The sequence below is a fragment of the Hermetia illucens genome, chromosome 6, assembly GCF_905115235.1.
Source record: "Hermetia illucens chromosome 6, iHerIll2.2.curated.20191125, whole genome shotgun sequence".
NCBI classification, from domain to species: Eukaryota; Metazoa; Arthropoda; class Insecta; order Diptera; family Stratiomyidae; genus Hermetia; species Hermetia illucens.
The window spans coordinates 29,182,049-29,209,421 of NC_051854.1; the positions used below are offsets into that span (position 1 = coordinate 29,182,049).

Sequence of the window (27,373 nt, forward strand, 5' to 3'; positions counted from 1 at the left end):
TAAATCCTAACAATTCAGTTAGCACGCCGGATCAGTTTCAAGTCTCAGAAGTTATGCGCGACACATGAGGGTTCCGTGGACCACAACCGAGAAAGCATGTTGCCTTCCAACTGGTGCGGTCTGCCATTAAGTGGATGGCGAACTTTGTAACCACTTCGGTCACTCTGCTCTCAGAGAAGAGGTGAGACAGCGTCTGATGAGTTGCCTCTGCCCCGGACGAAACCGCAAGTCACATAATATGATCTTTGTTTTTAAGCATTCTACATCGATTAATACTCTTGTGCACGCTATCGTGAAGTATTCATATATGAATAGGAGCGTAGAGAGAAAATCCGGGGTGTGGTTGCGTACGGACCCCATCATAGTATCTTGTCTTTCCATTTTACATCATGGCATAAAACCCCTCTTATTGATGTCCATGCAAATTTGAAGTTAGTATTTTTAATATAATACTATAATAATAATAATCGTTGGTGAAATAATCCATATTGGATCAGGGGTGTTTTAGAGCACATCATTCAAAACCGTAGCAGTACACTACAGTATAGTGTAGGAGGCAATGTGGTCAGCATTGCGCCCACCCAAAATTATTACTCTGATTTAACTCAGATATTCATTCACAGCTGAGTCGACTGGTATTCGACGTCAAATCACTGTACAAATCCCACTGCCATCAGTGAGATTTGAAACGCGACCTTCCGTACGACAGCCCTGTGCTCTAACCACTCAGTTAAGCGGACACGATATAATATTATAATATAAAAAAACCTTTCCAAGAAGCAACTCCGTCACGTTATATAGCACGATGATCCCAAGCCCAGATAAAAAATTTGGGGTTCAGGCAATGTACTTAGTACTATCCCCAGCAAAAGGAACAATAAAAAGTATAGTTGGCGTCATTTCACCACCTGACTACTCTTGGGGACAAGACCCGCGGAAGATTGCCGACCCAAACGACCGTGTTGAACTTAAAGCCTTGGAACAATGCTAAGGCGATCAGCTCAGTCCACGCAGCAGAACGGACTCTGATTCTATCGAGAAATGGGAAAGGGTTCTTACGCATAGAAGGCTGCAAGATATAAGTAAATTAGTGCGAGCAAAACAAATTCGTGTCTGTACGCTAAATATTGGTATCTTCACTGGAAACCGGGGAACTCGCAAAAGACCTTTAGATGGCGCTCTACAAAAAACTCGAAATGGGGTGGTGCCAAAAGACAGATAGGTTGACTTGATGCTGAGAAAGATGCCTTCTTGCAACTTCACGATACGAGAACCTGTAACGTGATGACTATATCGTCATTGCGGGCGGGAAGGACGGGAATAGTAAAACCCCAAATTAACAATATCCTCAAAAAAGCCGATGTTTTATCACCGTCACTGACTGACGTTCCCTATGAGACCATGTCTCTTCAACATCGGCCGTTCATTAGTGCTTTGCAAATCAAGTCACTGAAAAACAACGGGAGGAACGAACTGGCCTGCTGCGCATTAAATAGTGGCGATTTTTCTAAGAAAAAAGAAGAAATTATCTCACTTACGCAATGTGGAAAAATCGCGGAACCAAGTTAAAAACACGATCAACAAGGCGACCTATACCACTCTCGGGCTGTTACCCGAGTGTTCCATTACAAAGATTTTTGCGATAAACTAATTCGACACTCAGGACGGCGAGAGCAATCTGTATCGCCTTGTCAAAAACCGACACCGATGGACACAGGATATCGAACAATTGTATTGCTTCAACGGACGGAACGGAAGAATTTGTTCATTCTCCACTTCCGACATTTGGATCAACCTCTCAGCCCCACTGAAGCCGAGAAAGTAATAAAACAAATAAAATTTAGGAAAACAAAGAGCCTGACGAAATTGCATCTAAGCTCTAGAAAGCGAAAAGATGGGACACAACACTGTGACTCAGTGATCAATCGGATTATTGAAGAAGGCAGAAAGTCATCTGACAGACAAGAAAACACTACCGCTCCAATATATAAAAGGAAGGTAGTCCAGCAGTGTTAAAATTACCATCTGATCCGGTTGCTCGCCCATACCATGCCAAAAGAAGATTGAATCTGAATAAAACAGATTTTTTGACGACAGATCCCAATGAGACAGGCACTATTATCACTGTCAGTGGCCTACCCAGAGCTGAGCGATTTAAATATACCGGATCATGCAATCGATGTCATGATGGTTGAGAGGGTGGTGCGTCAGACTCCCAATATCACTGCTCTGGGTTCGAAACACAGTCGTCATCGGTGTTTGTCTCGCTGCTGTGGGCTTATTATTTGCATAACGTTAAATGCGATCATAGTGGCACTGAAGCATAATCTGAGTTTGTGGATGCCCTATACTCCACTGAGGAGTGAATAGGGAACACCAATGCTATCAGCCTAAGGTGAACCGTGTTATGAGATTGCTTCACACCTTAGTGCAACCTGGATGAAGTAGCGTTCCAAAACTGACGTTCTTTGTGACCGATGTATCAACGAACGTCTCAAATCCATAATTTACCGCAGTGTAATCCGCTATGTCGCTCTCTATGATTCTGAGTGTTGGGGAACAACAACAACAACTCATATTTCTAATCCTAAAAGTTTTTACTACTAAACAACAAAAATTAGGGTCGGTCATTCTTTTCAACGCAAAATATATTTCAGCTAACACACAGAGTCCAAAGATATTAATATAAGATAGCAGGTATACTCACAAAAAAGCAATACGGATTTAAACAGTAACTTACATGCTACCTTTTTACTATCTACGATCTTACACATTGAACCGTGAAAATTGCAAAGTCAAAGACATATCTTAAGCTGCTTTTGGATTTCAATAAAAGTAATCTGCTTAAAAAAACACGAAATTAAACTCATATAGTACGCTAATCAGTTGATTATATATTCTATTCGCACAAGAAATATAGAGATTTTAATAAGTTTGTTGCACTTCCATCGCAAGATCATTTAAAACTATTCAATATATGTTTGTTATATCTTGATCAGAAAACTAAAACCTAGAGCGATTTTTGGATCACCATATTAGTTTCTTTTCCTAAAAGCACATCTAAAATACCAAATGAGCAGCGACAATAATTCACTGGCTATCCATTCAGTCATTCATTATATGCGATAAAAGTATTCTATGAAAAAAGATATTACATAGTTGTAAATTTTAGACCCGTAACTACCATTACATCTCAAATTCATAATCACTTGCTTGTGACTCCATGAATAAATCAATATCTCCATCATAGTCACAACTTTCATCATCGTCGCTCATATCAAAATTACTTTCTTCCAAATCATTGCATCCTCTCTTCTTTCGTATGAGGTCACCCCATAGGAAATGTTTCTCACATATGGGGCAATCACCTTCAATGGGGACATACTGACCTGGCTCAAGACACACATTTGCTAAGCAAACAATGTGACACCTTAATTTACATCTTGGATTTATACACGTAAGTTTCGAACGTTCTGCATTTTCGATCGTTTTCATACATAAATGGCATTCGAGAGTATGAAATTGACTGGCTTGTGTTGACATTTGTGTGGATGTGATCGCTAGCGCTTCGCTATCATTTACTTTAGATTTCTTTTTAATGCTGACTTGTCCGTGACAAATTTGCATATGCATTGGTGGTAGCTTGTCGGGCTGGAATATGATAAATACTGAAATAAGTGAAATTTTTTTGCGGAATTTCTTTCAATATTAACTTTGGAATATATGGTATGGTTAACACTCTCAGATGCCTAACGAAACGCACTTTGAAATATTTTTATGAAGCAATTAGCATCTAAATAGATAAGAATAGAAGGAAGGTTCTGTGGAGAATTACTGATCATTTCCTTTGCTAAATCCAAAGTACGGAAGAGTATGAACAGGTTCCCACCGATGTAAAGAGACTGTTCAGAGAAGCCAAGAGAGCAATATGGGCGAACAAGAAATCTTTGGCAAAATACCGAGAATCACAAAATCTTCAAACATGAAACAGGTCGTTTTGACGCGAAAGTTTGGATGCCGGACGTTTTAGTATAACTCTTTTCCTAAGACAGAGTCATGTTTTTAGTTCTCTAGGGAATGCGTAGCTGAACCAACATGAATTATGAGGCCAGATTTATTGAATCTTTTTTCTGCATTATATGTTCCTTGTTTTATTGATATTTTTTAAAAATTTTTTAATTTAATATCTCGAATTGTATTGCTTCACTTTTAAGTATCCATACATATTACATGCTGGCATTCGAAACCTAGCACTAAGGAAAGCAGTAATTAGGGAAAAGAAAATATTTCGAATCTTCATTTTAGTCATCATCGCTTTACTTAAAAGCTCTATAAAGTTTTTTTTTAATAATCAATATGGATGTAAACACAAAAACAAAACGAACAAAATGAACACATAAAGTCCGAAATGAAGAATAAGAGAATTGCGCAAAGCTTAATGGAGTCCACAACCAGGAAGAGATCCGAAGAAAAGAGCGTACAGAGGCGGAAGAATTCTACTTACAAACATACAAACACAATAACCATACCTAGAATCTGAAAAATCAAGATAAGAACAACAAAAAGAAAGTGAAACCCGAGCATGTCACTAAATCTAAAGAAGTGCTAAGAGAACCTATGGCGATAGTGGAGCTGCGTCTATGTCTATGCATCGTAGTAGAGTTTAACCCAACAGATTATTTATCGGGATCTGGACAACACGGGATTGCAAAAGGTTTACTGTAAAATGTAGATGATGAGTGGCTAATGAAATTTGCCACAACTACGTTTAAGGAGGGTTTCTTGAAACCTGTTAGTTTTTAAGTCCGTGTACGCCATAATTTAAAATCTACTGTACCAATCCTTTTGAGACGTTGTGCAGTGCTTCTTCATGTAATTCTCCAGGTTTTTTGTTTTTTTTAAGTATTTACTAATTTTAAATTTGTTTAATTAGCCGAAATCGAATTTTTAGCTTCCAACTGCTACGAAAAATTGAAAAATCGACAAAAAATCAGGATTACCTCGAGAAACATCTCCTTTATTTTTTTATTTTTAAAATCATTTTTATTTTTAAGAAATAAGTAACAATAGTACATAGATTGGAAAAATGAACAATAAAAAACAATCCTTTAAAATAACAAAAATAACTTAAATCTAATGGCCACTATGGGCTCTCAAAGTTTTCGAATAATAATTTACAGACAGAGAGAACAGTAAGAAATAAAAATCTAATTTTACAATAAGTTGTCGGGAAATGGTCAAAAACCCGACAGAATTCACTTGGACTTAGTGGCAAATAAAGAAATATAAAAGTAATAAGAAATATTTGATCGCTTCAAAAAATACTTTTAACTTAAATTATTGTTCTTAAAAACTATCATAATTATATATTTTATATTATACATATTTTCTTTTTTTTTACAATAACGTCCATACAAAAAAAAACAAAGAATAATAACGTATGTATTTATAAGTTACAGCTGGAGACAAAATCAGCACCCGTTCAATATGTACATATTTACAAAGCCCCACCAAGAAACAAATGGCAGAACTGAGCACGGCCACCGCTAACCGGCATCCCGCAGCCACCAGTACCAAGATTTCTCTTTTTCATCCCGCTTAATATCAATTGCTCTCGCTCTGGAGTATCTCCAGTCGAATCCCGGAGCACCCACCAAACATCTCCTTTAACCAATGGATTTTGATTTTTGTGTTTCAGATGATTCTATTGCGAGATAGCGTGTACACCGTGAAACAACTATTTCCCGTAGTGCCTCCGGAAGTTCACAGTCACTCATCCAATTATAAATTTTTTGCAAAAGAAATTTCGGGAAATATTGTCCGATTGTTTCATTATTATATGGTAATTGATCAAATAGGTTGCCACTATCTCTATCCGCAAAATTTTTTTACAAGGTGCCATTTTTTCACCGAATTAAACCCTCTAACCCAGTACGATAAAAGAGTTGCTGACTGGAGACATTGTAACTGTCCAAGTTTCACTGGAAGCCGGGGGGAGAACTCAGAAGGCAGTCGTGGCATCAAGCTATTTCCCAGTAGACGACGCCCGGACGGAGTTTGTCGCTAGACTAGTGAAGTTCTACGAGAAGAAGGCTACCATTTTCCTCAACTGGGACGGGTTGTTTCTTGAATTTATTCTTAACAATAAGCTAGAAATATACAACATAGAAACATTCAAACAATTGTGATCAGCACTAGACAAGCAATATAAGGCATAACTCTCCTATTTAAGGCACGGATGCCTTAACATAGCTTATCTACAGGGGGCGGTAAACTTCAACAAAGTCGACAGCGACGTATATGAAGCCAGCTGTCCGACGCACATGAAGACAGAAAGCCAATAGGCCCAAAAAATAACCCAGTGTCTTTTCTAAGGGTGGTAAGGGGCAGTATGGCTTTGGGGTATTGTCCAAGGGCATGGAGGTGGGCAAAAGTGGTCTTTATTCCGAAAACGTTCAGACCAATTTGCCTGCCATCCTTTGCATTTAAAATCGTGAAGAATACCCTATGCGATAGAATCCAAAACGGACTAAGAATTGCTAGCACCTAATGCAGGAAGGCATAGTACTATTCACTAGGAAGCGGAAGCTTGATCACCTGAGAGCAATTAGATTACATGGCATCGAGATGAAACGCGAAACAGAGGTCAAATATCTCTGAATACACCAAAAATTACTCTTGAAGACGCATGTTGAAACATATGTCCGAAATCTACGAGGCCTTTGATGGCTTGTAGGTCCATATCAGGAACAAATGGGGATGCAACCTGAAGATATTACTTTGGATATATACTGCAATATTGAGGTCAATGAATAGGACTCAGCACAACAGCCTCCATATGCCCAACGGCATTTCTGGAGGTCCTTCTGGGATTAACTCCTCGTTGAAGGACAAAATTGGAGAGCGTTGCAGTGACCTACATCTTAAGCTAGCAGCTGCATACCTGGTACACTGACGGACCCATTACAGGAGAGGAACGGGTGAAGGGGTCATTGGTCCAAGGAAAACGTACTTTGAACTAATGAGTAAGCCAGCTAACATATTCCAGACCGCAATACATTGCTATCCTGACCAACAGCTAAGCGGCCTCCAAAGCACTCAGGTCCAAATACGTGAACTCTAAACTGGTATGGGAATGCCCTAACAGACAAAACACGGTCGGTTCGCTCAATAAAGTCTGGATACTTTCGGCTCCAAGCAGGCAGCGGACGGGCTGGTCAGGAAAGGAGCAGGGATGCCTCTATACGGACCAGACCCATTTTGCTGGAGTTCATGGCGACGTTGAAAAATAAAAAAGAAGCGACTGCGGGAACGATACTGGGTGAACCTTTCATGAATGGAGCATTCCAGAGGGAGATGCGAACCCAAGTGCTCAAGGAATTGTTTAAATTTTATTAAGGAGAGCGTCCGGATTTTACCTATCAGCTAAGGATATCTATCTATGGAATCTATGGACAATATCTGCAGATTCTGTGCGAAGAACGACAGTTCTGGGACAATGTCCGACACTTGTGCATAGTAGATTAAGGTATCTGGGATAATATTTAGTACATACCAGATGCCAAGTTGAAATACTTGGAAGTAGGGAATTTCTCTCGGTGATAGGGTGGCTTCACATACTATAGTTAAAGGTATGCTAACACCAGTGAAAATAGTTCTTCTAGGACGCAATGCAAATTCCTTTAATAGTATTATTATTATTATTAGTTAAATAATACGACTATATGTACATATTATCATCCTAAACAAACAACTATTGCCGCATACTGCTGCATACATACATATATATGTACCAACTAAATTGACCATGCGCACCTGAATATTTCCTATTTATTCCATATGCAAAAGCATACATACGTATATACATATGTGGGTTGAATTGAATGCCGCTAGTAAAAACGTTCATTTACATACATATGTCTGTCTGAAGTAATTGATATTAAACTAACAAATAAAAAATTAAAAAGTGCAAAAAGTAAAGTAGGATGTTGTCATGTGGCCTCCTTCCCATGAGCTCACTTTATTGTGATATTGTAAATGATAATGTCACACGTCGTTTTAGAGCGCAACAAATTCACATCAAATCGAAAATTTGACCTTCCATAACTTTGTTAATAAGAGTTAGATTTCGTTCAAACTTTCCAGAATTATACTCTTTACTATCCTAAATTTAGTACCCCTAGGACGAAGTTAAGGGGGGTTTCGGGTAAACTTCTAAAACATGATGTATTTTCAGACCTGTTTAACTACTTGGGGCACACATTTTGAGTCAGGTTTCACACAAAAGAATAATGAAACTAATAACTATCGATATTTACAAAAAAAGAACAGAAAAAAATCAGAGCGGCTCTTTCAGTCCAAGTTTGTTTGGCGTCGACTAACTTACATTTCGCGTGAAAATAAAGACAAACTCCAAGCCATTGCAGTTATTCTCAAAATTCGCATGAAACTAACTAGCCTTACTCTTTGCTAGGCTTCGTCTAATCCAAAAGGTTGGGCAAGGATAGGCAAATAATGCAGTATCTTATCAGCGGAAGCCACTGCCGTTGCTCAAAAAAGTTGAGATAGGAGCGTTTTCGGCGGTATGTTCGTGGTCGTAGCATCAATCGACGGGAACCGACCAAAAGCTCAACTAAAACTAGGAGGGCTTCATACGTTAGATGGAGATTTCAGAGCCTTTCGCACCAGCCCTATGACCGAGAAAAATAGTGAATTCAATTTAGATGCGTCGACTCTGTTACTGAACGGAACCAAGGCTAAAGAAGAAGATTTCCAAGTAAGGAGCCAAAGGACTTATAGACAAATAGTGGAAACATTTGAATAAGGTTTACTCCCCCAAATATCGAAAATGAAAATTGTTCGGCATACACAGCTCTATTCAATGTTCACCAAAAGATAGCTCTGTATAATTACTATAGCCAATATTCCAATTCAGTTCGATTTAAATTTGTAATATAAGCCAGTAATTTAACATTTCGAGGGTTGCTTATCTGAAATCTTCATCGTGAAGTTTCACTTTTAATATAACAAGGCACGAGATTTATCTAAATCTCAAGACCAATTGATCAAGAACTAAACCAAAGGGTTACTTCTTAAAGATATTTGAGATGCTACTTCTATAGTGCCATTATTTCCACAAGTAGGTTCGATTTAAGTGTGTTTAGTATGGGATAACACTTTCTGGAATCCAATACTTTTTACAAAATTAATACATAAATCGAAAAGTTTTATTTGATAACTTCCAAAATTTTGCTATTTGAGAACAACCTAACACCTAAGAGTGTAAACATGAAAACAATTATTTTATATTTACCGCAAAATCTCGAACTAAATCGGCTGCTAGCCAACGAATAACCAGCGGCAAGCGATTCCACGGGCCAACTCGTAACATTTCACTCAAAATACGAAAGGCGTAATCCAAAAACGTTTCATTTCTCCTACGATTCAAATCAGTAACGTGTTTAAGTCGTGATGAAACTTTTGGATATTGCCAAGCCCATTCAAACTGAAAAAGGAAGGCATAGTTTATGGACATAATGAGAAAATCTCCCGAAAGATTGTTATCAACATTGACTTTACCTGTAGCGCAGAAATATTATTCGGAAATCCATGAATAATCATTACCATTTTCCATGGTCCTTTGTTGCTGGTTTTCTTGGCGCCACCAAAGTCTTTGCCGCGATTATGTTGATTAATTCTACGATTTGGATTCACGGTAAACCCAATGTAAACCTTATTTCGGTACTTCGGTACTGGACTTTGACTACAAAGCAAATAAACTCCATAGAAATCTTCAATTTTCACTGAAGTTTCCATTGTTTAGCTCGTGGAAATTACGAAGAGAGATCTAGAGGAAAAAGTTCATTTTCATTCATGAAGTAATATTCACTGACAACAAATGAATTACGTGCTATGGTGAAAACTCTTAGATTGCTCTTAACATAGATTCTTCCATGTCTTTCATGAAAAAAATTCTCACGCTTATTAAATAAACATTAAGGGTTCAAAAATCCAATTAGTATACATTCATCACTGCATATGCTATATAACTATTCAGCAACGATTAATTGCTTTTCAACTCATTCCTCTAATGAATTGTTTGTGCACTATCATTACCATTTGAAGAATCATTTGGATAATAATCGCATTGACCTAGAAATGTTAGTGGGATACATATAAGAATAGAAGCTTATGGGAACGAGATTTTCGAAATGTATGAGTCCTTCTCCTAGGTATCTATAATTGCAGCGATATATGCACTAAAATCACCGACAACATGTAAGAATTTCTCACAGCCCGCATGTGCGAAATTCTGGGGGTTCGAGGCAAATATGATAATTCGCCATTCATTATACTTTTCGACTTGTTGTCGACCTTGTGTAATTCATATAGAGAATCCATTTCTCGTTTTTGATAACACTGCTCTGAAAAGTCAGGAGTTTTCGGCGCGCCCTCTGCACTTGAAGCTGAGTATTGAAAAGTGTAGGTGCTAAAGCGGAAACGTTAAGCAGGAAACTTAGAAACTTATTTAACAACTATAAATAGATTTTCATTTCACGGGGTCCTACCCCACGGTGGCAGGCGACAACATTCTGCCTGACACCCCAACAACGAATAAAAGGGGAAGAAAGGAGAACTGGAAACTAGCAAAAGAGGTATGCTCAGAAGCTAGGCTAAGGTGGTCAATGGGAACTTTTAAACCACTGAAATCTCACCATTTTCCCAGCACTAATCCAGAGAGGCCTAGGAATTATCTTAGAGTCTCTTCTGAGGGTGGTAAGGGGGAGCATAGAACTGGGATACGTACCAAGGGCATGGATACAGGCAAAAGTGGTCTTTATTCCGAAAGCGGGTAAAAAGGATCCTTTTCACCCTAAATCTTTCAGACCAATTTTCCCAGCATCGTTCGTACTCAAAACGGTGGAAAAGGTCATAGACAACTATATTAGAACTAACGTTCTAAAGCGTAATCCCCTACGTCACTGTCAACACGCTTACCGGGCAGGACGGTCAACTGAAAGTGCTCTGTATCAGCTGACAGAGGTACTACGGGATGCCATAGAAACAAAAGAAATTGCAGGGATACAAGATGCCCTGAGCCGCAAGGGAGTGGGAAACACCCTGGCATTCTGGATGGGCAAAATGCTAGAAAGCGGGCAAATAGAAGTACCGACAGGTACAAATTTTTTCGTTATGAACACTACTCAAGACTGTCCACAGGGGGGGTACTATCGTCGCTGACGTGGAGTATGGTAGTGGATAAACTTTTGGACGTGCTAACAAATACTGGAATACAAGTCCAGTGTTACGCGGGCGACATTGTTTTAATCTGTAGGGGAAAATATGAAGATACCCTATGTGATAGAATCGAAACTGGGCTAAGGGTTACTAGTGGCTGGTGCAGGAAGGTGGGACTGCGGATCAACCCAGCCAAAATCACCATAGTACCATTCACTAGGAGGCGTAAGCTTGATCACCTGAGAGCCATAAGAGTACATGATATGGAGGTGAAACGAGAAACAAAGGTCAAATATTTAGGAATTACACTAGACCAAAAATTACTCTGCTTCCAGAGACACATGTCCGAAAGCCACGAGGGCTCTGATTCCTTGTAGATCCATAGCAAGAAAAAAATGGGGTTGCAGTCCGAAGATACTACTTTGAATATATACTGCAATATTAAGGCCAATGATTACCTACGGAGCGGTAATCTGGGCAGAAGTAATCGAACTCAGCACACAAGCCAGGGAATTACATAAACTCCAAAGGCTGGCTTGCGTGTGTATCAATGAGGACATGCCCAACGGCATCCCTGGAGGTCCTTCTGGGATTAACCCCTCTCCATCTGCACATACAGATGCAGGCAAGGAGGGCAATATTCAGGATGGCCGGGAGTATCAGTGAGGCGGGGAGCTGCTTAAACCGAAGGAAGATTGATATTGTTTCTAGACGGTATCCCGAATTACTGATACCAAGGGATAACATGACAACGAGATTTCACTTCGATAAAAACCGTTGGAGTAACAAGGCAAACTGGGAGAGTGTGGCTATGACATACGGCTTAAACCAGCAACTGATTACTTGGTACACTGATGGATCCCTCACAGCAGAGGGAGCCGGTACCGGTGTCATTGGTCCAAGGAAAATGTACTTTGAGCCAATGGACAGGTACACTAGCGTATTCCAGGCAGAAATATACGTCATAGACAAATGTGCCTCCTTTAATCTGCAAAGGAATTACAGGAGACAGAACATAACTATTCTCACCGACAGCCAAGCAGCAATCAAGGCACTTAGGTCTAACCAGGTGAACTCTAAACTGGTGTGGGAATGCCTTGAGAAACTGAATACACTCGGCTCGTCCAACAAGGTCTGGATACTATGGGTTCCAGACCATGCTGGGTTGGAAGGCAACGAGGCAGCGCACAAACTAACCAAGAAGGGAGCAGGGACGCCTTTACACGGGCCAGAACCCTTCGGTGGAATTGGAAACGGTTTTATGGCTATGACTTTAAGAAATGAAGAGGAATGGTTGAGGGAACTATTCTTGGGCGGGTCTACCAGGGATCGAGCAGTCCAGGGTGCATATTGGGGATACGAACCCATGCGCACAAAAGATTGCTTAAACCTCACCAAAAAGAACCTCCAATCATAGTGGGAATTCTCACTGGTCATTGTCGACTGAACTATCACCTAGGAAGCTAGGGATATCTACGGACACTGCCTGCAGGTTTTATGAGGAGTATGACGAAACCTCTATAGACGTCCTGGGACAGTGTCCGACATTTGTGCAAAGTAGGTTGAGGCATCTGGGAGAACACTTAATACCAGATGCAAAGCTGAAAGATCTGGAAGTAGGGAACATACTAAAGTTCCTGACGGTTATAGGCCTGCTTGAGATACTATGATCAATAGGTACACTATTACCAGTAAAAGGGGCACAATAGTTCTTTAAGGACGCGGTGCGAGTTGCCCTTAAAAGAATAATAATAATGAACAAATTAAGATACATATAATAGGAGAATGAAGCTATTCTTTCCAGAGGCCAGATACGCCCGAAAGGCGACATAATATAAATAAACGGATAACGACAATTGAAACAAAATATTCAGCACGTGAATTTACTATGAGAGTGTCATCCTATCAGCACAGGTCAGAATTTTTGCAAAGAATATACAAATATTTTCCCAGAATTGAAAAGCCATTTCACAAGAAGGGGAAAAAACCATAGACATGCACATGTGTTTTTTAGGAACTGTTCCGTTGGAGGTCAATCTATATCAAAATGTACCTGAATTCAAGCATAATTTTCGGAAATATAAAGTGGTTCCAAGTGTAGAGTGCAATCCGAACTTCTATTTGATCAGTGATTTCGCGAAGATAGTAGTGTTGTTCCAAATTCGTTCCTTTTTAAACTGTGAATTTATCATCAGCTTGGATAAATTAACACACACTCTGTGCTGGACACGGAACACTTGCTGCTGGATAGGATGAATTCTCTCATAATAAATGTATGGAAGAATTCTTTTGTGTCTAACACTTTAGGTGCTGGATAGTATAAATACTTTTATCTGTGCTGCGCTGGACATGCTCCATGCTAGATACGGTAGTTGCTGGATCGTACGGGTAGAGCTTTACACGTTTATAGCAGCAATAGGATCTATTACACGTTTATTTTTCGATAAAATGCTGCTGACTTCCCAAGCACCGCAGACATTCGAAGCAACAGCACCTGCCAGGGCCACAGAATTTGGAAAAGCAACCAAACGAATAAAATCGAGCAAAGCAACATTGTTTCTGAGCTCTGGAAAGCGGATAGCTGGTACCCAATATGTACTATGACTCAGTGGGGTCCTAAACTGCCTTATTGAGGAAGCTAAAACATTATTCGGTCGGCAAGATAGTGCAACTGTTAAAATAGGAAAATAGAAAAGCTGTCTAATGGAATATTCAAATTACCGTTCAGTGCAGTTGTTACCCTGAAAATATTAAACAAAATTTTGGCATTTTTGTGACGCCATTGAAATTACCGATCCAACCCGTAACCAATATGCCCTTTGCAGTTACTCATGGAGGAAGACAGTGAAAAGCATCGCTTTATCTACATTGTATTCCTGCATCCAAAAAAAGCGTTTGCACGAGTACACAATGCGAGAACACCTTGTGCCAAAGGGGCTCGTTCGCTGGATTAAATAGCTCTATCACAATCCAAAGAGTAATGTTCGGAATGTGGTTAGTATACCAAAACTGATTCCTGATCTTTAATCGCCTCCTCTTCTTCGTCCCTGTAATTTATTTAAAGAAACAATACACAGGAGAAAGTAAATAATCTATTCTATACTTAAAGCCAGGAAAAGAGACAGAGTTAAAAGATCCAAGCTAGGTAGTAGGTTGGTGCAGGATCAACATAAAGAAACTTCGAAAATGTCTGCGTTACATGTGTTATAAGAAGCAATGCGGAAGTTTTTGCGATGTGGCTGGTAAGGGAGGTTGAGTGTACGTAGCAGAGAAGGATAGTCCACGCGAAAAAGAAAAGGAGAGATTGGGAAATGCAATTGTGACCGCTTTACTCTGTCTCTGAAGCAGTCACAAATCACAAAACAAAAAATCATATTCAAGAACAAAGGATTGAAATCAATTTGGAAGAGGAACGCAGGGCAAAACCACCGACTTTTGAAGCATTATTGCCGTCGAAACACGAAGAAGAATAAGGATAGGAGAATACAACTTTGAGACCGTTGACAATTTCTCCTATCTAGGGTCGAAAATCGCAACCGATAACAGCTACGATGATGAAATCCGCGCACGGTTGCTTTCAGCCAACAGAGCCTATTTCAGCTTACAAAGACTGTTCCGCTCGAAACGTCTCACCATAGGGTCAAAGCTCTTACTGTAAAAGACTATGATCTTGCCAGTCCTCATGTATTCCTCGGAAACTTGGGTTCTTAGCAAGAAAAATTGCGAACTCTTGGCCGCGTTCGAGGGAAGAATCCTCCGAAGAATTTTTGGTCCCCTACATGAGGATGGACGATTCCGTAGCCTACACAATCACGAAATCTATGAGCGATACCGTGACCGTCCGGTTGTGGATAAAATCCGGCTCAATAGGTTACGGTGGGCGGGTCACTTAATCCGTATGGATGAGGATGATCCAGCCTGGAAAGTCTATAAGGGCAATATCTATGGTAGAAAAAGAAGACGAGACGGACCCTGCCTAAGATGGAGCGACGGCGTAGGTCAAGACGCCAGACAGCTTTTAGGGATATCGAATTGGTGGACCTCGGCGGAAAACCGAGATGTCTGGAGTTCCTTATTAAGGCAGGCCTAGACCGGATACCGGTTGTTGCGTCGTTGATGATGATGATTGTCGTCGAATTGGGAATTGAAACATCTGTGAAGGTTTCACCGATCACCAAAGCACCACAGTACATAAAACAGAAGAATGCAATTCACGGTCATCTAAGTACAGTAAGCATAAACAGGCGAGCTTTCCTCGGAGAAACGTGATGAGCAATGATTAGAAGAAACTCTCAATTAAAAAAGTAGGAAGTGACCCATCTGATAATTGATCAAAAAAAGTGAACTAAACAGAATTTGGAATGGAATATATTGTAATTAACGGAATCAAAGGCCTTGCCGAGCCGAAGTAAGTAACAGGTAGCTCCTGGTGTTAATTAAGACATCGACGAAACTTATAAGGTCGAGTAGGGTTAGAGGCAGTAAATCGACGTTTCACAAAATCATCCATTGAAGTATCTTTCGAAGATTTTGGAATAAGAAGAAAGGAGTGAGATCGAGTGGGAGTTAATAAGGCTATCTTTCTAGAGGCATGTCAGTAGGTCGTTCCAAATTCTGCTGGATGGAAGCTAAAATGTGACAAATGTTTATAGAATAGGCGTATAGCGTCAGTTGACGATACATTATGGCCGCTAACAATGATAACAAATTTGATGCAAATTACTTACAGATTCCAAGTAAATTTAAAGGAATCCGAAGAAATTTGATGTGTAATAATTTCCCACAGTAACTGTAGAAGGCAATGTGGTCAGGTGCCCAGGTACTCATTCACAACTGAGTCAACTCAGTATCTGATATTCAGTCACGATATAAACCTCTGTGCCGCTCATGAGATTTGAACCGCAAACTTCCGCTGCGACAGCCTAGCCTTCTAACTACTAAGCCATCTGAATGCTAAGCGAATAACATAAGACATAGTACCACAGATTACAGATAACATTGGCCTTTCGCATGGTAAAAAAGTGAAATGTTAGACCCTTGTGTATAATAAACAAGTCGGGAAACCGCAAGCTGGACGCTTCAGGTACGAGAGGTTTTGTGTATTTCTTATATAAATACATTTGTGCCTTTATTCCATTAGTACGTAGCACGTAATGTATGCATATATTATGTGAGATTATCCACTTTCGGTTGATATTGAAATTCATAGGCTTGAATTTTCAAAGAAACGACAACTTTGACGTATTATAACTTTTTTAATAATAGCGCGATTTCTACCTAACTTGGTGAGATCATGCTCTATGTTATAGCCTGCATCACTGCACCTACGTGGCGCTAAGATGAACTTAAGGGGGGTTTGCAGCCAATTACAAAAAATTATAGCATTATACTATTATTAACTCTATTTAAACAGATATCGGTATGGAGAGTATTTGGGAGCCTAGGTACCATATAGTGGCAGCCTCTTGACTTTTTTCAGATTTTTCGGTTGGGTAGTTTCTGAGAATCATCACCATCATCATCAACGGCGCAACAATCGGTATTCGGTCTAGGCCTGCCTTTATAAGGAACTCCAGACACCCCGATTTTGCACCGAGGCCCCCGACAGCCGCCAGCAGAACATCGACTGTATTCTCCGAAGGATTGTCAAGAGCACACCCTCGCCTGGCCAATTCGTCAACCCGCTCATTCCCTGGAACCCAGATGAGAATGACCTTGAGCGGGCCGCCCAGACGGTTCAGCGCGTCTCTGCACTGCCCCCGCGCCGACTGCACAGGCCATCTTTGATCCGTCCGTAAAGAATACTGTCATAACCTTGCAACACGCCGCCGGTTTTCCACTTTGCCCTGGTTGGAAAGTCCACAGCAAAGTTTCTCGTGAAGCTCAGATTGCGTGTAGCATAGTCCGTAAGGAATGCCCAGATTTCCCGAGGTACTTCATCTAGGATGTTGCTGTGGCCGTAGGACTTCGCTGCCCAGCATCCGGACTCACGTAGTCTGACGGCACTGCACGCTGCAACGTATTTAATATGGAGGTCTAGGGGAAGGAGATGCAGGAGTACATTGAGAGCATCTACTGGGTAGGACTGCAGAGCCCCAGTAGCACCTGCACACGCGGTTCTTTGAATCCACATGACTATATTTGTTAAAACAAAACTTGCACCCCGCTTTTGCATGTATGGGGACCACCCCTTAAATTCGACGTAAAAGGATGTAACTCACTGTATGCGTCTCCGAGAAAAATGCGTGTGACGGACAGACAGACAGCAGACCGATTTTAATAAGGTTTTGCTTTACACAAAACCTTTAACCTTTAACCTTTTGACTTAATACCGCAAAAAACAATCATCTGCTAAAACGAGCTTCCGCTCTAGAGCTTCAAGTGTTATTTGTATTGTCGGAGAACTTGATTCTAAAAAAAATATTGCCCAGAGAAAATTAAAAGTGGTCAGAGAAATGCCTTTCCATATAGTCAACCAGTTAATGGAAATCCTCAACGCGATGATACGTTTTAATCAATTTCCATATGAAGGACGTCAGTTATAACAACGGTCGTAACATCAGGAAAAGGTCACACCCTCCACCTGCTTGCTATCCTATAAAACGTGTTTGAAAGATTGTTAGTATAAAAAATTCTGTCGTTCCTAACCAATCGCATTACAAATCATCCAAAGACTATAGCACCAAAGCAGATGTCAGATGAGAAAGCATACTAGGACCATTACTGTATCTGATTTCGACCTGCCAATAGATGATAATAATCGTTGGCGTGACAATTCAATTGATTCAGAGCCTTGAAACAATTTAGAGTAATTCATTCAAACCCGTAAATGTACACGACAGTACACTGTAGGAAGCAATGTGGTCAACATTGCGCTCGCACGTGATTATTACCCTAATTTGACCCAGGTATTCAATTAAAGCTGAATCGACAAATGCGACAGATTTCTCTGCCTTCAGTGCGATTTGAACCGCAACTTTCTGCTACGACAGCCTGGCGCCAATTATTGATAATCTTTTTATATTTATGTTCACAAACGACACGACGATTCTTAGCTTTCACAACAACCCTGAATGAATGTTATCTGAAAAAACTTGAACTGTGACTAAAGAAATGGAGATTTCGCACAAACGAAAGCAAAAGCTGTCACGTTACATTTTCTCTGAATAATGCTTGCCCATTTCGTTAAATGATTAAATATTCCATAAAGTAACAATGACAGATATCTTTGCGTCTACTTTGATCGACGACTTACCTGGAAAAGATCGTTAGTTAAACCCACCTGGACCTACGGAATTCAGTTACGAAATACAATGGAAATTCCTAGCATCAAACTGCCAAAACGCAATTGAAGGTACTTCGAATAACAGCAAATATACCAAGCAGTAGCTTCCATCGATTTCTAAATACTCCACTTTTAGAGAACGAGAGAAATTAAAAGATATAAAGAACTGAACGAACTGAAAGATCAAACAAACACCCTTGCCAGGACCATATTGACATAACACAATTAATGTAAACTTCATAATTATTATGAATAATGGATTCAGGTAGGAATTTACGTTTTATATTTGACGTCCACCATAGCAACAAGGAGAGACTGTATAATCCATACGCTTTGGCGCAGCTCGGAAATCAACGAACGAGATGAGTCATTTTTTGATTCTATTATTAACACAAATCGGTGTGTGACCGGGGCAGGTCACCAACTTTCCATTTTCCGTGCTGGGAGAATTGTGACGGGGATGGATTGGGAGCAGATCCTTGATATCACCCTACTAACTGACAATGGGATTCTTAGAATGGTGAACCAGAGATTCTTCTCAGATCACAATTGGATATTTTCCAATCTAAATCTCGTTGCAGAGGACCCCAACCCTTTCAGAGACCCCGGGATGATCGGCTAGAGGAAGTTTGGTCAATTTATCAAGAACAAAATCTCCGCTGCGTAAATTGGTAAGATTGGCACGACAGACGAACAGAAATCAAAGGTCGGGGCATTGGAGAAGGCATTCGAAACCGCCTTTAAAGTGTCGTGCGTTGCCTTGCTAAATACAGCAAGAAGACAATGCTACTATGGTGGAATAAAGATTTGTCCTGTCTCAGGATGGTGACCAGGGAAATGTTCATTTGCTACAGGCACAAATATTGGTAACAACACTGTGCAACAAAAGTTTAAAATTTGAAATTTTAAATTAATTTATTAAAATTTGTAAGTTTTGATCTTTTCCATTCGTTTTGAAGAACGAAAGTATTTTTATGTCTTAAAAGCGTTGAGAAAAATCTCAGTAAACAGATTTTCACAGGATTTGAATATGGCAGCTTTGAGCTCTTCAACTGACTAGTACTATCTATTGTTTATATACATTTTGCAGATGTTATCCATAGGGTTACCGTTAGGAGATGGGACCTGCGAGCTGGGTACACTTATTTGTTTATGTTGGAACTAAGTCGCACGGCTACAGTGCATGAATCGAAGAAAACCAGATTGTGACACTTCACGCAAAATTCGGTCGTCGTTCTGCACATGACGTCATCAAAAACCTTAAATTAATTGTTGAATGTAAATCTCGAATTTGATAGCCAATTATTTAAACTAAGTAATTAAACTTTGCTTGATAACACGATAAGGAAACAACACATATGAAGTGAAACGCATATATTTCGATGTCTAATATTTCATCATCAACGGCGCAACAACCGGTATCCGGTCTAGGCCTGCCTTAATAAGGAACTCCAGACATCCCGGTTTTGCGCCGAGGTCCACCAATTCGATATCCCTAAAAGCTGTCTGGCGTCCTGGCCCACGCCATCGCTCCATCTTAGGCAGGGTCTGCCTCGTCTTCTTTTCCTACCATAGATATTGCCCTTATAAACTTTCCGGGTGGGATCATCTTCATCCATACGGATTAAGTGACCCGCCCACCGTAACCTATTGAGCCGGATTTTATCCACAAACGGACGGTCATGGTATCGCTCATAGATTTCGTCATTGTGTAGGCTACGGAATCGTCCATCCTCATGTAGGGGGCCAAAAATTCTTCGGAGGATTCTTCTCTCGAACGCGGCCAAGAGTTCGCAATTTTTCTTGCTAAGAACCCAAGTTTCCGAGGAATACATGAGGACTGGCAAGATCATAGTCTTGTACAGTAAGAGCTTTGACCCTATGGTGAGACGTTTCGAGCGGAACAGTCTTTGTAAGCTGAAGTAGGCTCTGTTGGCTGACAACAACCGTGCGCGGATTTCATCATCGTAGTTGTTATCGGTTGTGATTTTCGACCCTAGATAGGAGAAATTGTCAACGGTCTCAAAGTTGTATTCCCCTATCCTTATTCTTGTTCGTGTTTGACCAGTGCGGTTTGATGTTGTTGGTTGATTCGTCTTCGGTGCTGACGTTGCCACCATGTATTTTGTCTTGCCTTCATTGATGTGCAGCCCAAGATCTCGCGCCGCCTGCTCGATCTGGATGAAGGCAGTTTGAACGTCTCGGGTGGTTCTTCCCATGATGTCGATATCGTCAGCATAGGCCAGTAGTTGGGTGGACTTGAAGAGGATCGTACCTCTTGCATTCACCTCAGCATCACGGATCATCTTCTCGAGGGCCAGGTTAAAGAGGACGCATGATAGCGCATCCCCTTGTCGTAGACCGTTGTTGATGTCGAATGGTCTTGAGAGTGATCCTGCTGCTTTTATCTGGCCTCGCACATTGGTCAGGGTCAGCCTAGTCAGTCTTATTAATTTCGTCGGGATACCGAATTCCCTCATGGCCGTGTACAGTTTTACCCTGGCTATGCTATCATAGGCGGCTTTAAAGTCGATGAACAGATGGTGCAACTGTTGTCCATATTCCAACATTTTTTCCATCGCCTGCCGCAGAGAGAAAATCTGATCTGTTGCTGATTTGCCTGGAGTGAAGCCTCTTTGGTATGGGCCAATGATGTTCTGGGCGTATGGGGCTATCCGGCCTAGCAAGATAGTGGAGAATATCTTATAGATGGTACTCAGCAACGTGATACCTCTATAATTGCTGCACTGTGTGATATCTCCCTTTTTATGTATGAGACAGATTATGCCTCGCTGCCAATCGTCAGGCATTGATTCGCTGTCCCAATTTACTATTTAATAATTTTTCTTTGCTTTTTTCTCTCATCAATTAATGTTAGTTTTCGTTCAGACAATATACTCTTACTTTCTATAAAATTTCAATTCAAAGTGCTAATTCTAAAATACATTCTAGATTTAAAAATTTTTTTTTTTTTAATTCTAATGATGCAGTCGATGTCCTGGCTCAAATCTATAAGTGTGGAGATATAGCTGATGCAAATCGAGAGGCAATTATATATTACTTGCGGCTTCGTCCAGGACAAGGACAACTTATCAGAAGCTGCCTCACCTCTGCCCTGGAAGCAGCGTGGCGAAAGTGGTTACAAGGTGGTATTTGCTCTCTTATATAAATTCACAAACCAGATACGTGTATGAATTATAACGAGGACAAAAACCTGGTCCCATACTTGAAATCAGGTGAATGTAGAGGAGCGAGCGCTCAAAACATAACTCCCAAAAAATGTAACAGGTCTCGTTCTCAGAACCTATCCAACCGAAAAACCTGAAAAATCGCAAATCTCACATCTAAATGAAATCTAGGCTTCAAAATACATCCCGGTCCGATATCTGCACAAATAAAGTTAATAATAGTAGATTAGCATATTTTGGAACTTAAGGGGCGAAAGTTCATGCTAGAACTACAAATTTTGGCACTTGCATAAGAGATAACATGAGGCATAACTTTGAAAAGTTTGAAATAAAGCCAATATTATTAACAAAGTTATAGAAAGCGTGAATTTCGTGCATTCTTAAATGTGTATGACGTCATCATTCCATATCAATTCGTCAATACTACAACAAAGTGAGCTCATGTGAATGGGAGGTCGCAGGGAAACAATTCGTTGTAGTTTTTTAATCATTTATATATCAATTATTCCAGATAGACATGTGTACGTACTTTTATATATATATATATGTTACTTCAGTCCAACAGAAGATCGACATGTGGAAAGAGAAACCCATTCACGGAGGTCATATCAAAAATTTGTTATTGTCAGGCATTGACATCGAAGCCTCCAACAAATGGTTGACAAATGGTGTCCTTTTTTATGAGACCGAAGCATTCCTAACTTCAATTCAGGATGCTTCGCTCCCAACGAAAAATTATAAACGATACATTCTTCACGACTCCTCAATCACCAACTCCAGATGTAGGTTAGCAACTGTGAAGAGGAGACCATCCAGCACATAACATCTGCGTGCAGGATGTTGAGCAGTACCGAGTACACCAATCGTGATAACTCCGTCTGCAAGATTCTCCATCAAAACCTTGCGTTGAAGTATAACTTAGTGGCAACCTGAGAGATCACACCATTGCCACCGACCACAGTGTTAATCATAACAGACCCGATCTAGTTCTGCTTCTGAAGGAAGAACGAGCGTGCTTTATAATCGATGTAGCCGTACCGTTGGACAGGAACACTGTTGAAAAACAGCACGAAAAAATCCGGAACTACGGCCCCTTGGCAGACGATATGAAGCAGACTTGGAGACTACAAAAGATCGAAGTAGTCCCAGTAGTAATTTCAGCGACGGGATTAGTCCCGCAGAACTTACATAAAGCGCCGAAAACGCTCGATCTTAGGGCTGGACTATACATGGAGATGCAAAAAGCGGTTATCGTTGCAACCTGTGCTATGGTCCGAAGAGTCCTGTCCGGTAGCAATCTGACCTAATGGGTTTCAGTCTTGATTCGCACGGTCTTCGATATAAGATCCATGTCTCTGTAGAGTAGGACCTCCGCGTCATTGGCTGAAGTGTTTGCGACAATCGGGATGTAGTAATACATTTTCGCATGGTCGCACACACTTTGCGTTAAAACGCATCATCGCTGTGATGCGGGCCTTTGGATGTTGCCTTCAGCCCATCCTGAGGTTGGTCGCCCCTCGGTCCGGTTGGGCGGGAAGAGGGTCCGTGGGCTTTTTTAACTATATATATATATATATATGTAAATGAAGCTTTGGGGTAGTGGCTAATTCAGATAGATATATTTGTACATTGAACAAGCGGTATTCAATATACGTAATCTCGAACGAGAGCAATGCTGACCACATTGTCTGCTACAGGGTACTGTAATGTCCTGTAGTGTACCGTTACGGTCTTGAATGAAGTGCTCTAATAAACTTTAAGGCCCTAATCCAATTGGATTGTTGCACGAAGTAAATCGAAAATAGATGTACGATCAATTTGCTTCAAGTTTACTCAGTAAGTAAACATTCTTAAAATCTGCCATTGGAATGCAAACGGTATATACCAACGTAAATTCGAATTGGAGTGCTTCGTCAATAACAACGAAATAGCTATGATGCTCATCTCTGAAACACACCTAACGGATAAATACAATTTCGACATCAAAGGATTCATATTCTACCATACACCCTGAAGGTAAGCTTTCAGATTTTAGCTGAACCATGTTACCAACTTTCATCCGATCACTCTCCTGTCATCATTCACATGTATTGACAGCGTTCTAGAGGAAGCAAACCAGAAGCTCTAACTAACAAAGCTACAAACTGGTTGAAATATTGGAAATATATTATATAAGTACTTAGTCAGTGGAATGCCGCTGAATACTAAGCGTGACATTGACCTAGACATTGAAAGTTTCACGAACATCCTGTACTCCCTCCTGCACGATTATCCACAAAACCAAACCAAATGGTAGTCGATTGGTACAAGCCTCAGCGCGTATCCGAGAGATGATCCGCAAAAAACAAAATCTGAGACGTGCATGGCCGATCAACCGAAATTTTATCACTAGATAACAAGTTACTTTTGCACAAGTCTATAATTAAACCAATCTGGACCTACGGAATTCAGTTGTGGGGTACAACAAAAATTTCAGACATCAAACTACTCCAACAAACCCAGTCGAAGTCCTTCGAATAATAAAAAGTGCTCCTTGGTTCATTAAGAATAGTAGCTTACATCGAGATTTAAGGGGTCATCCGGTGTGTCGGGTTGGAGAAATCGATTTTTTTTTGCATGAATTGTATCTATATATAGTGAGAATATGTGGGCAAAGGGATATTCCGATATTCCGAGTCGTTCAGAAATTACAGGGTTAAACAGGTAAGGAGTTTGCAGCCGCGGCTAAAGTACTCGATGAGAAAAAGCATCGAATCATTTTTTACCTGTTAGTTTTTTACCTGAGCCTTATAAATTCGAACACAGGTATAAATATAAAAAGATAGAAAACCAATCAATTGTCTAAACTTATTTGCTGTTTGGAATAAAAAGGATAACCCAGTCTAGAGTGAGCACTGAAAGGCTTTCAAGCTATACTCAGTTATATTTTGTTGTAAGTAGTGTGCTGTTTGTGTGTTCAGTGATTTGTTTAAATGGATCGTACAAAGGGAGATCGCTTTAACGTTCAACGTCATGCTCGCACTAAACGAGTATTTCATGGGAATCGATACTTATCAGAGAAGAAAAAGGACTTCGCAGCAAAATCAGCAAAGAAACTTTTAGCAAACATGAACATGGATGTTCCAATTGCGACAAGTTTTGTATATTGTATATTGGATTTTGCTGGAGTTTTCTCCGGTATTTCTGCAAATAATAAAATATACGTAGTAGTAAAAAAGGAATGCGTAGGACATGTCGAGAAAAGAATGGGAACGCGGCGTAGAAATGCAAAGAAGAATCACAAAGGCATTGGTGGAAAAGGGGCTGGAAAACTTACTGATGAGGATATTAACGACCTCACTACATTTTTTGGGCTAGCTATCCGTCGAGACTCAAATTCGATAGAAGGAATGAAGCAAGAAATTTGGGCAACTTTCTGCCATAAATGTTCTACAGACGAAAATCCTCAGCATCAAAATTGTCCAGCAGGCGAGGACAGTTGGTGCAAATGGCACAAAGCGGAAGCTAAAGGAGAACTGGATAGTTTCCACCACGAGAAGGCATCTTTGACTGAAGAAGTTCAAACAGTCACCAAACCAATCTACGAAGATTTTTCACGAGATAATCTCTTGAACAGATGTTTAGGAAGAGACCCAGAATAACAATGAGTCGTTAAATGCATTGATCTGGACTTTTGCTCCTAAACACCTTCATTCTGGGGCCAAGGTCGTAGAAATAGCCACCTTTCTGGCTGTAATTATTTTCAATGAAGGATTCAATGGCATTCTCAAAATCCTAGTGACAATGGGATGTCAAGTTGGCCACATATGTCAGGTTTATGCCGACCGCCGTAATGAAGCGCGAATTTGGCGGTCCGAACGACGATCGACTGACCTCGCTAAAGAGCCAGAATTGAAACCAGAGAGCAACAATCGGCCTTACAAGACTTTTTTGAAAAAACGGAGGGTGCTCTCTATGGACCAGGTATAGCATATTAATGATGAGTTAAAATTTTACCGTTGATAATTACATTTAAATTTTCAAATGCGTTTTTCTCGAAACTGCATCTTGAAAATCGGCTGCCACCATAGCTCAAAATCTATCCAACCAAATTCTTTGAAATTTTCACTTCTTTTATACATATTTTTACTGTCCGCAAACTAGGATACTTTTACCTTAGAATACTGTTAAAGCTAGCCTTTTCATAATCATAAATTCCAAACTCCAGGGAAGAATATATGTTTTTTTTAGTCAATAATATTCGATTACATATTCTGCAAAAAGCAGAACATACAATAAAAAAAATCCTCCACTTCCACAATCATTGCCCATACACGCTGCGCGGAGAAACACCGTGAGAAGCCTCGCCCTCTTTACATTGTTTATCTGGATCTAGAGAAAGCGTTTGGCGTTATGCCACACGAACTCGTCTCGTATGCTTTGCGACAACACTTGGTGCCAGAAAATTCGTGCGCTGGATTCAATTGTTCTACCATCGTGGTAGAACATTTGAATCCAGCGCACGAAAAGTATAGTTCGAAGTATGGCGGGTGTATCAAAACCGTTTCGTGTCTCTGCTGGTGTTCATCAAGGAAGCACCCTCTCACCACTTCTCTTTGTTATTGTTATGGACACCGTCACACGGGGCATCCAACATCCAGTGCCCTATACACTGCTTTATGCAGATGACGCTTTCCTAGTGTCTAATAGAAAAAAACATGTTGATCAACTTATCCAAAAGTGGGATGATCGCCTCATGCAATATTAAAACTAAATAAAACGAAATTTTTGAATGAATCCCCATGAAACAGGCACAATCACTGTCAGCGGTCCCACCTGCCCAGTACTGAGCGATTTAAATATCTCGGGTCTATCTATCAATCTGCGTTGTCGTCAATTGAGAATCGACAATTCTATAAAAAAAGCATTCGACTTCTTTCATTTCAACGTTAATATGTTTGTCAAATATTAATATAATGTAATCTTGATCTTATCAAAAAAGCACATTTCGATTATCCGAACTAGTCTCGGTTCCAGTTAGTTCGGGTAATTGAGGTTCAACTGTATTAATTCCCTGGAGGGTCAGCGGGAGCTGCATGAGTAGTTCACTGTTAAGCTCGCAATCAACGTTCCCGGGATTCATTTGAACTGAATGCACCATCCCCGTACCGGCAAACACCAACATCATTAGTTCAACTCTGGACGTGGAAGGCCTTCAAGCGAGAATTTGAGGCAGTTTATTTTTATGTGTGGATATTTATCAAAAATGTGTACCACGATAGGGACGCCCATAAAATTCTCAATCAGAGCCTAAACAAACAAGAAATCCGTGCTCACAGCTCAAACACAAACATAACACTATTCTAAATCTAAAACAATTAATGATGAAACGAAATCCAAACTCACCTCAGAATAAATAAACACAGTCGTCCAACGCAAAAATAAATATTTATGTCTTCCTCCACATAGCCGTCAGGCCAGTGTAGACAAAATAAAGTGTTCGTGTCACGTTATGTTTACGGAAAGCAACAATTGGCGGTTAATTTGTTGCAGCCGGGGAACAGTACCTTTGACACAAATCACATGATTTTCAAACGTTCTTGTTTGAAAGGATTTCTGCAAACAATTGAGAAGTAATGAAAATATAAGTTTAGAAAACGTTTTGGACCGCATTCTCCTCGCG

At 40.3% G+C, this 27,373-nt stretch overlaps 1 protein-coding gene across 2 annotated transcripts; it reads right to left on the reverse strand.

The window, feature by feature from the left end:
* Nucleotides 1–2,630: 2,630 nt before the first annotated feature.
* LOC119660235 (structure-specific endonuclease subunit SLX1 homolog) lies at nt 2,631–27,288 on the reverse strand. Of its 2 annotated transcripts, none has more exons than XM_038068684.1 (4): nt 18,494–18,511; nt 9,580–9,847; nt 9,314–9,505; nt 2,631–3,651 (listed from the first exon to the last, which is right to left on the reverse strand). In XM_038068684.1, exons 2-4 carry the CDS (start codon nt 9,814–9,816, stop codon nt 3,187–3,189), a joined length of 894 nt encoding a protein of 297 aa, XP_037924612.1. In that variant the 5' UTR covers nt 9,817–9,847; nt 18,494–18,511; the 3' UTR covers nt 2,631–3,186. The 2 variants fall into 2 exon arrangements, with proteins under 2 accessions (XP_037924612.1, XP_037924611.1); XM_038068683.1 differs by lacking the exon at nt 18,494–18,511 and adding an exon at nt 27,097–27,288 and having other exon boundaries at nt 2,861–3,651.
* Between the last annotated feature and the right edge of the window lie 85 nt (nt 27,289–27,373).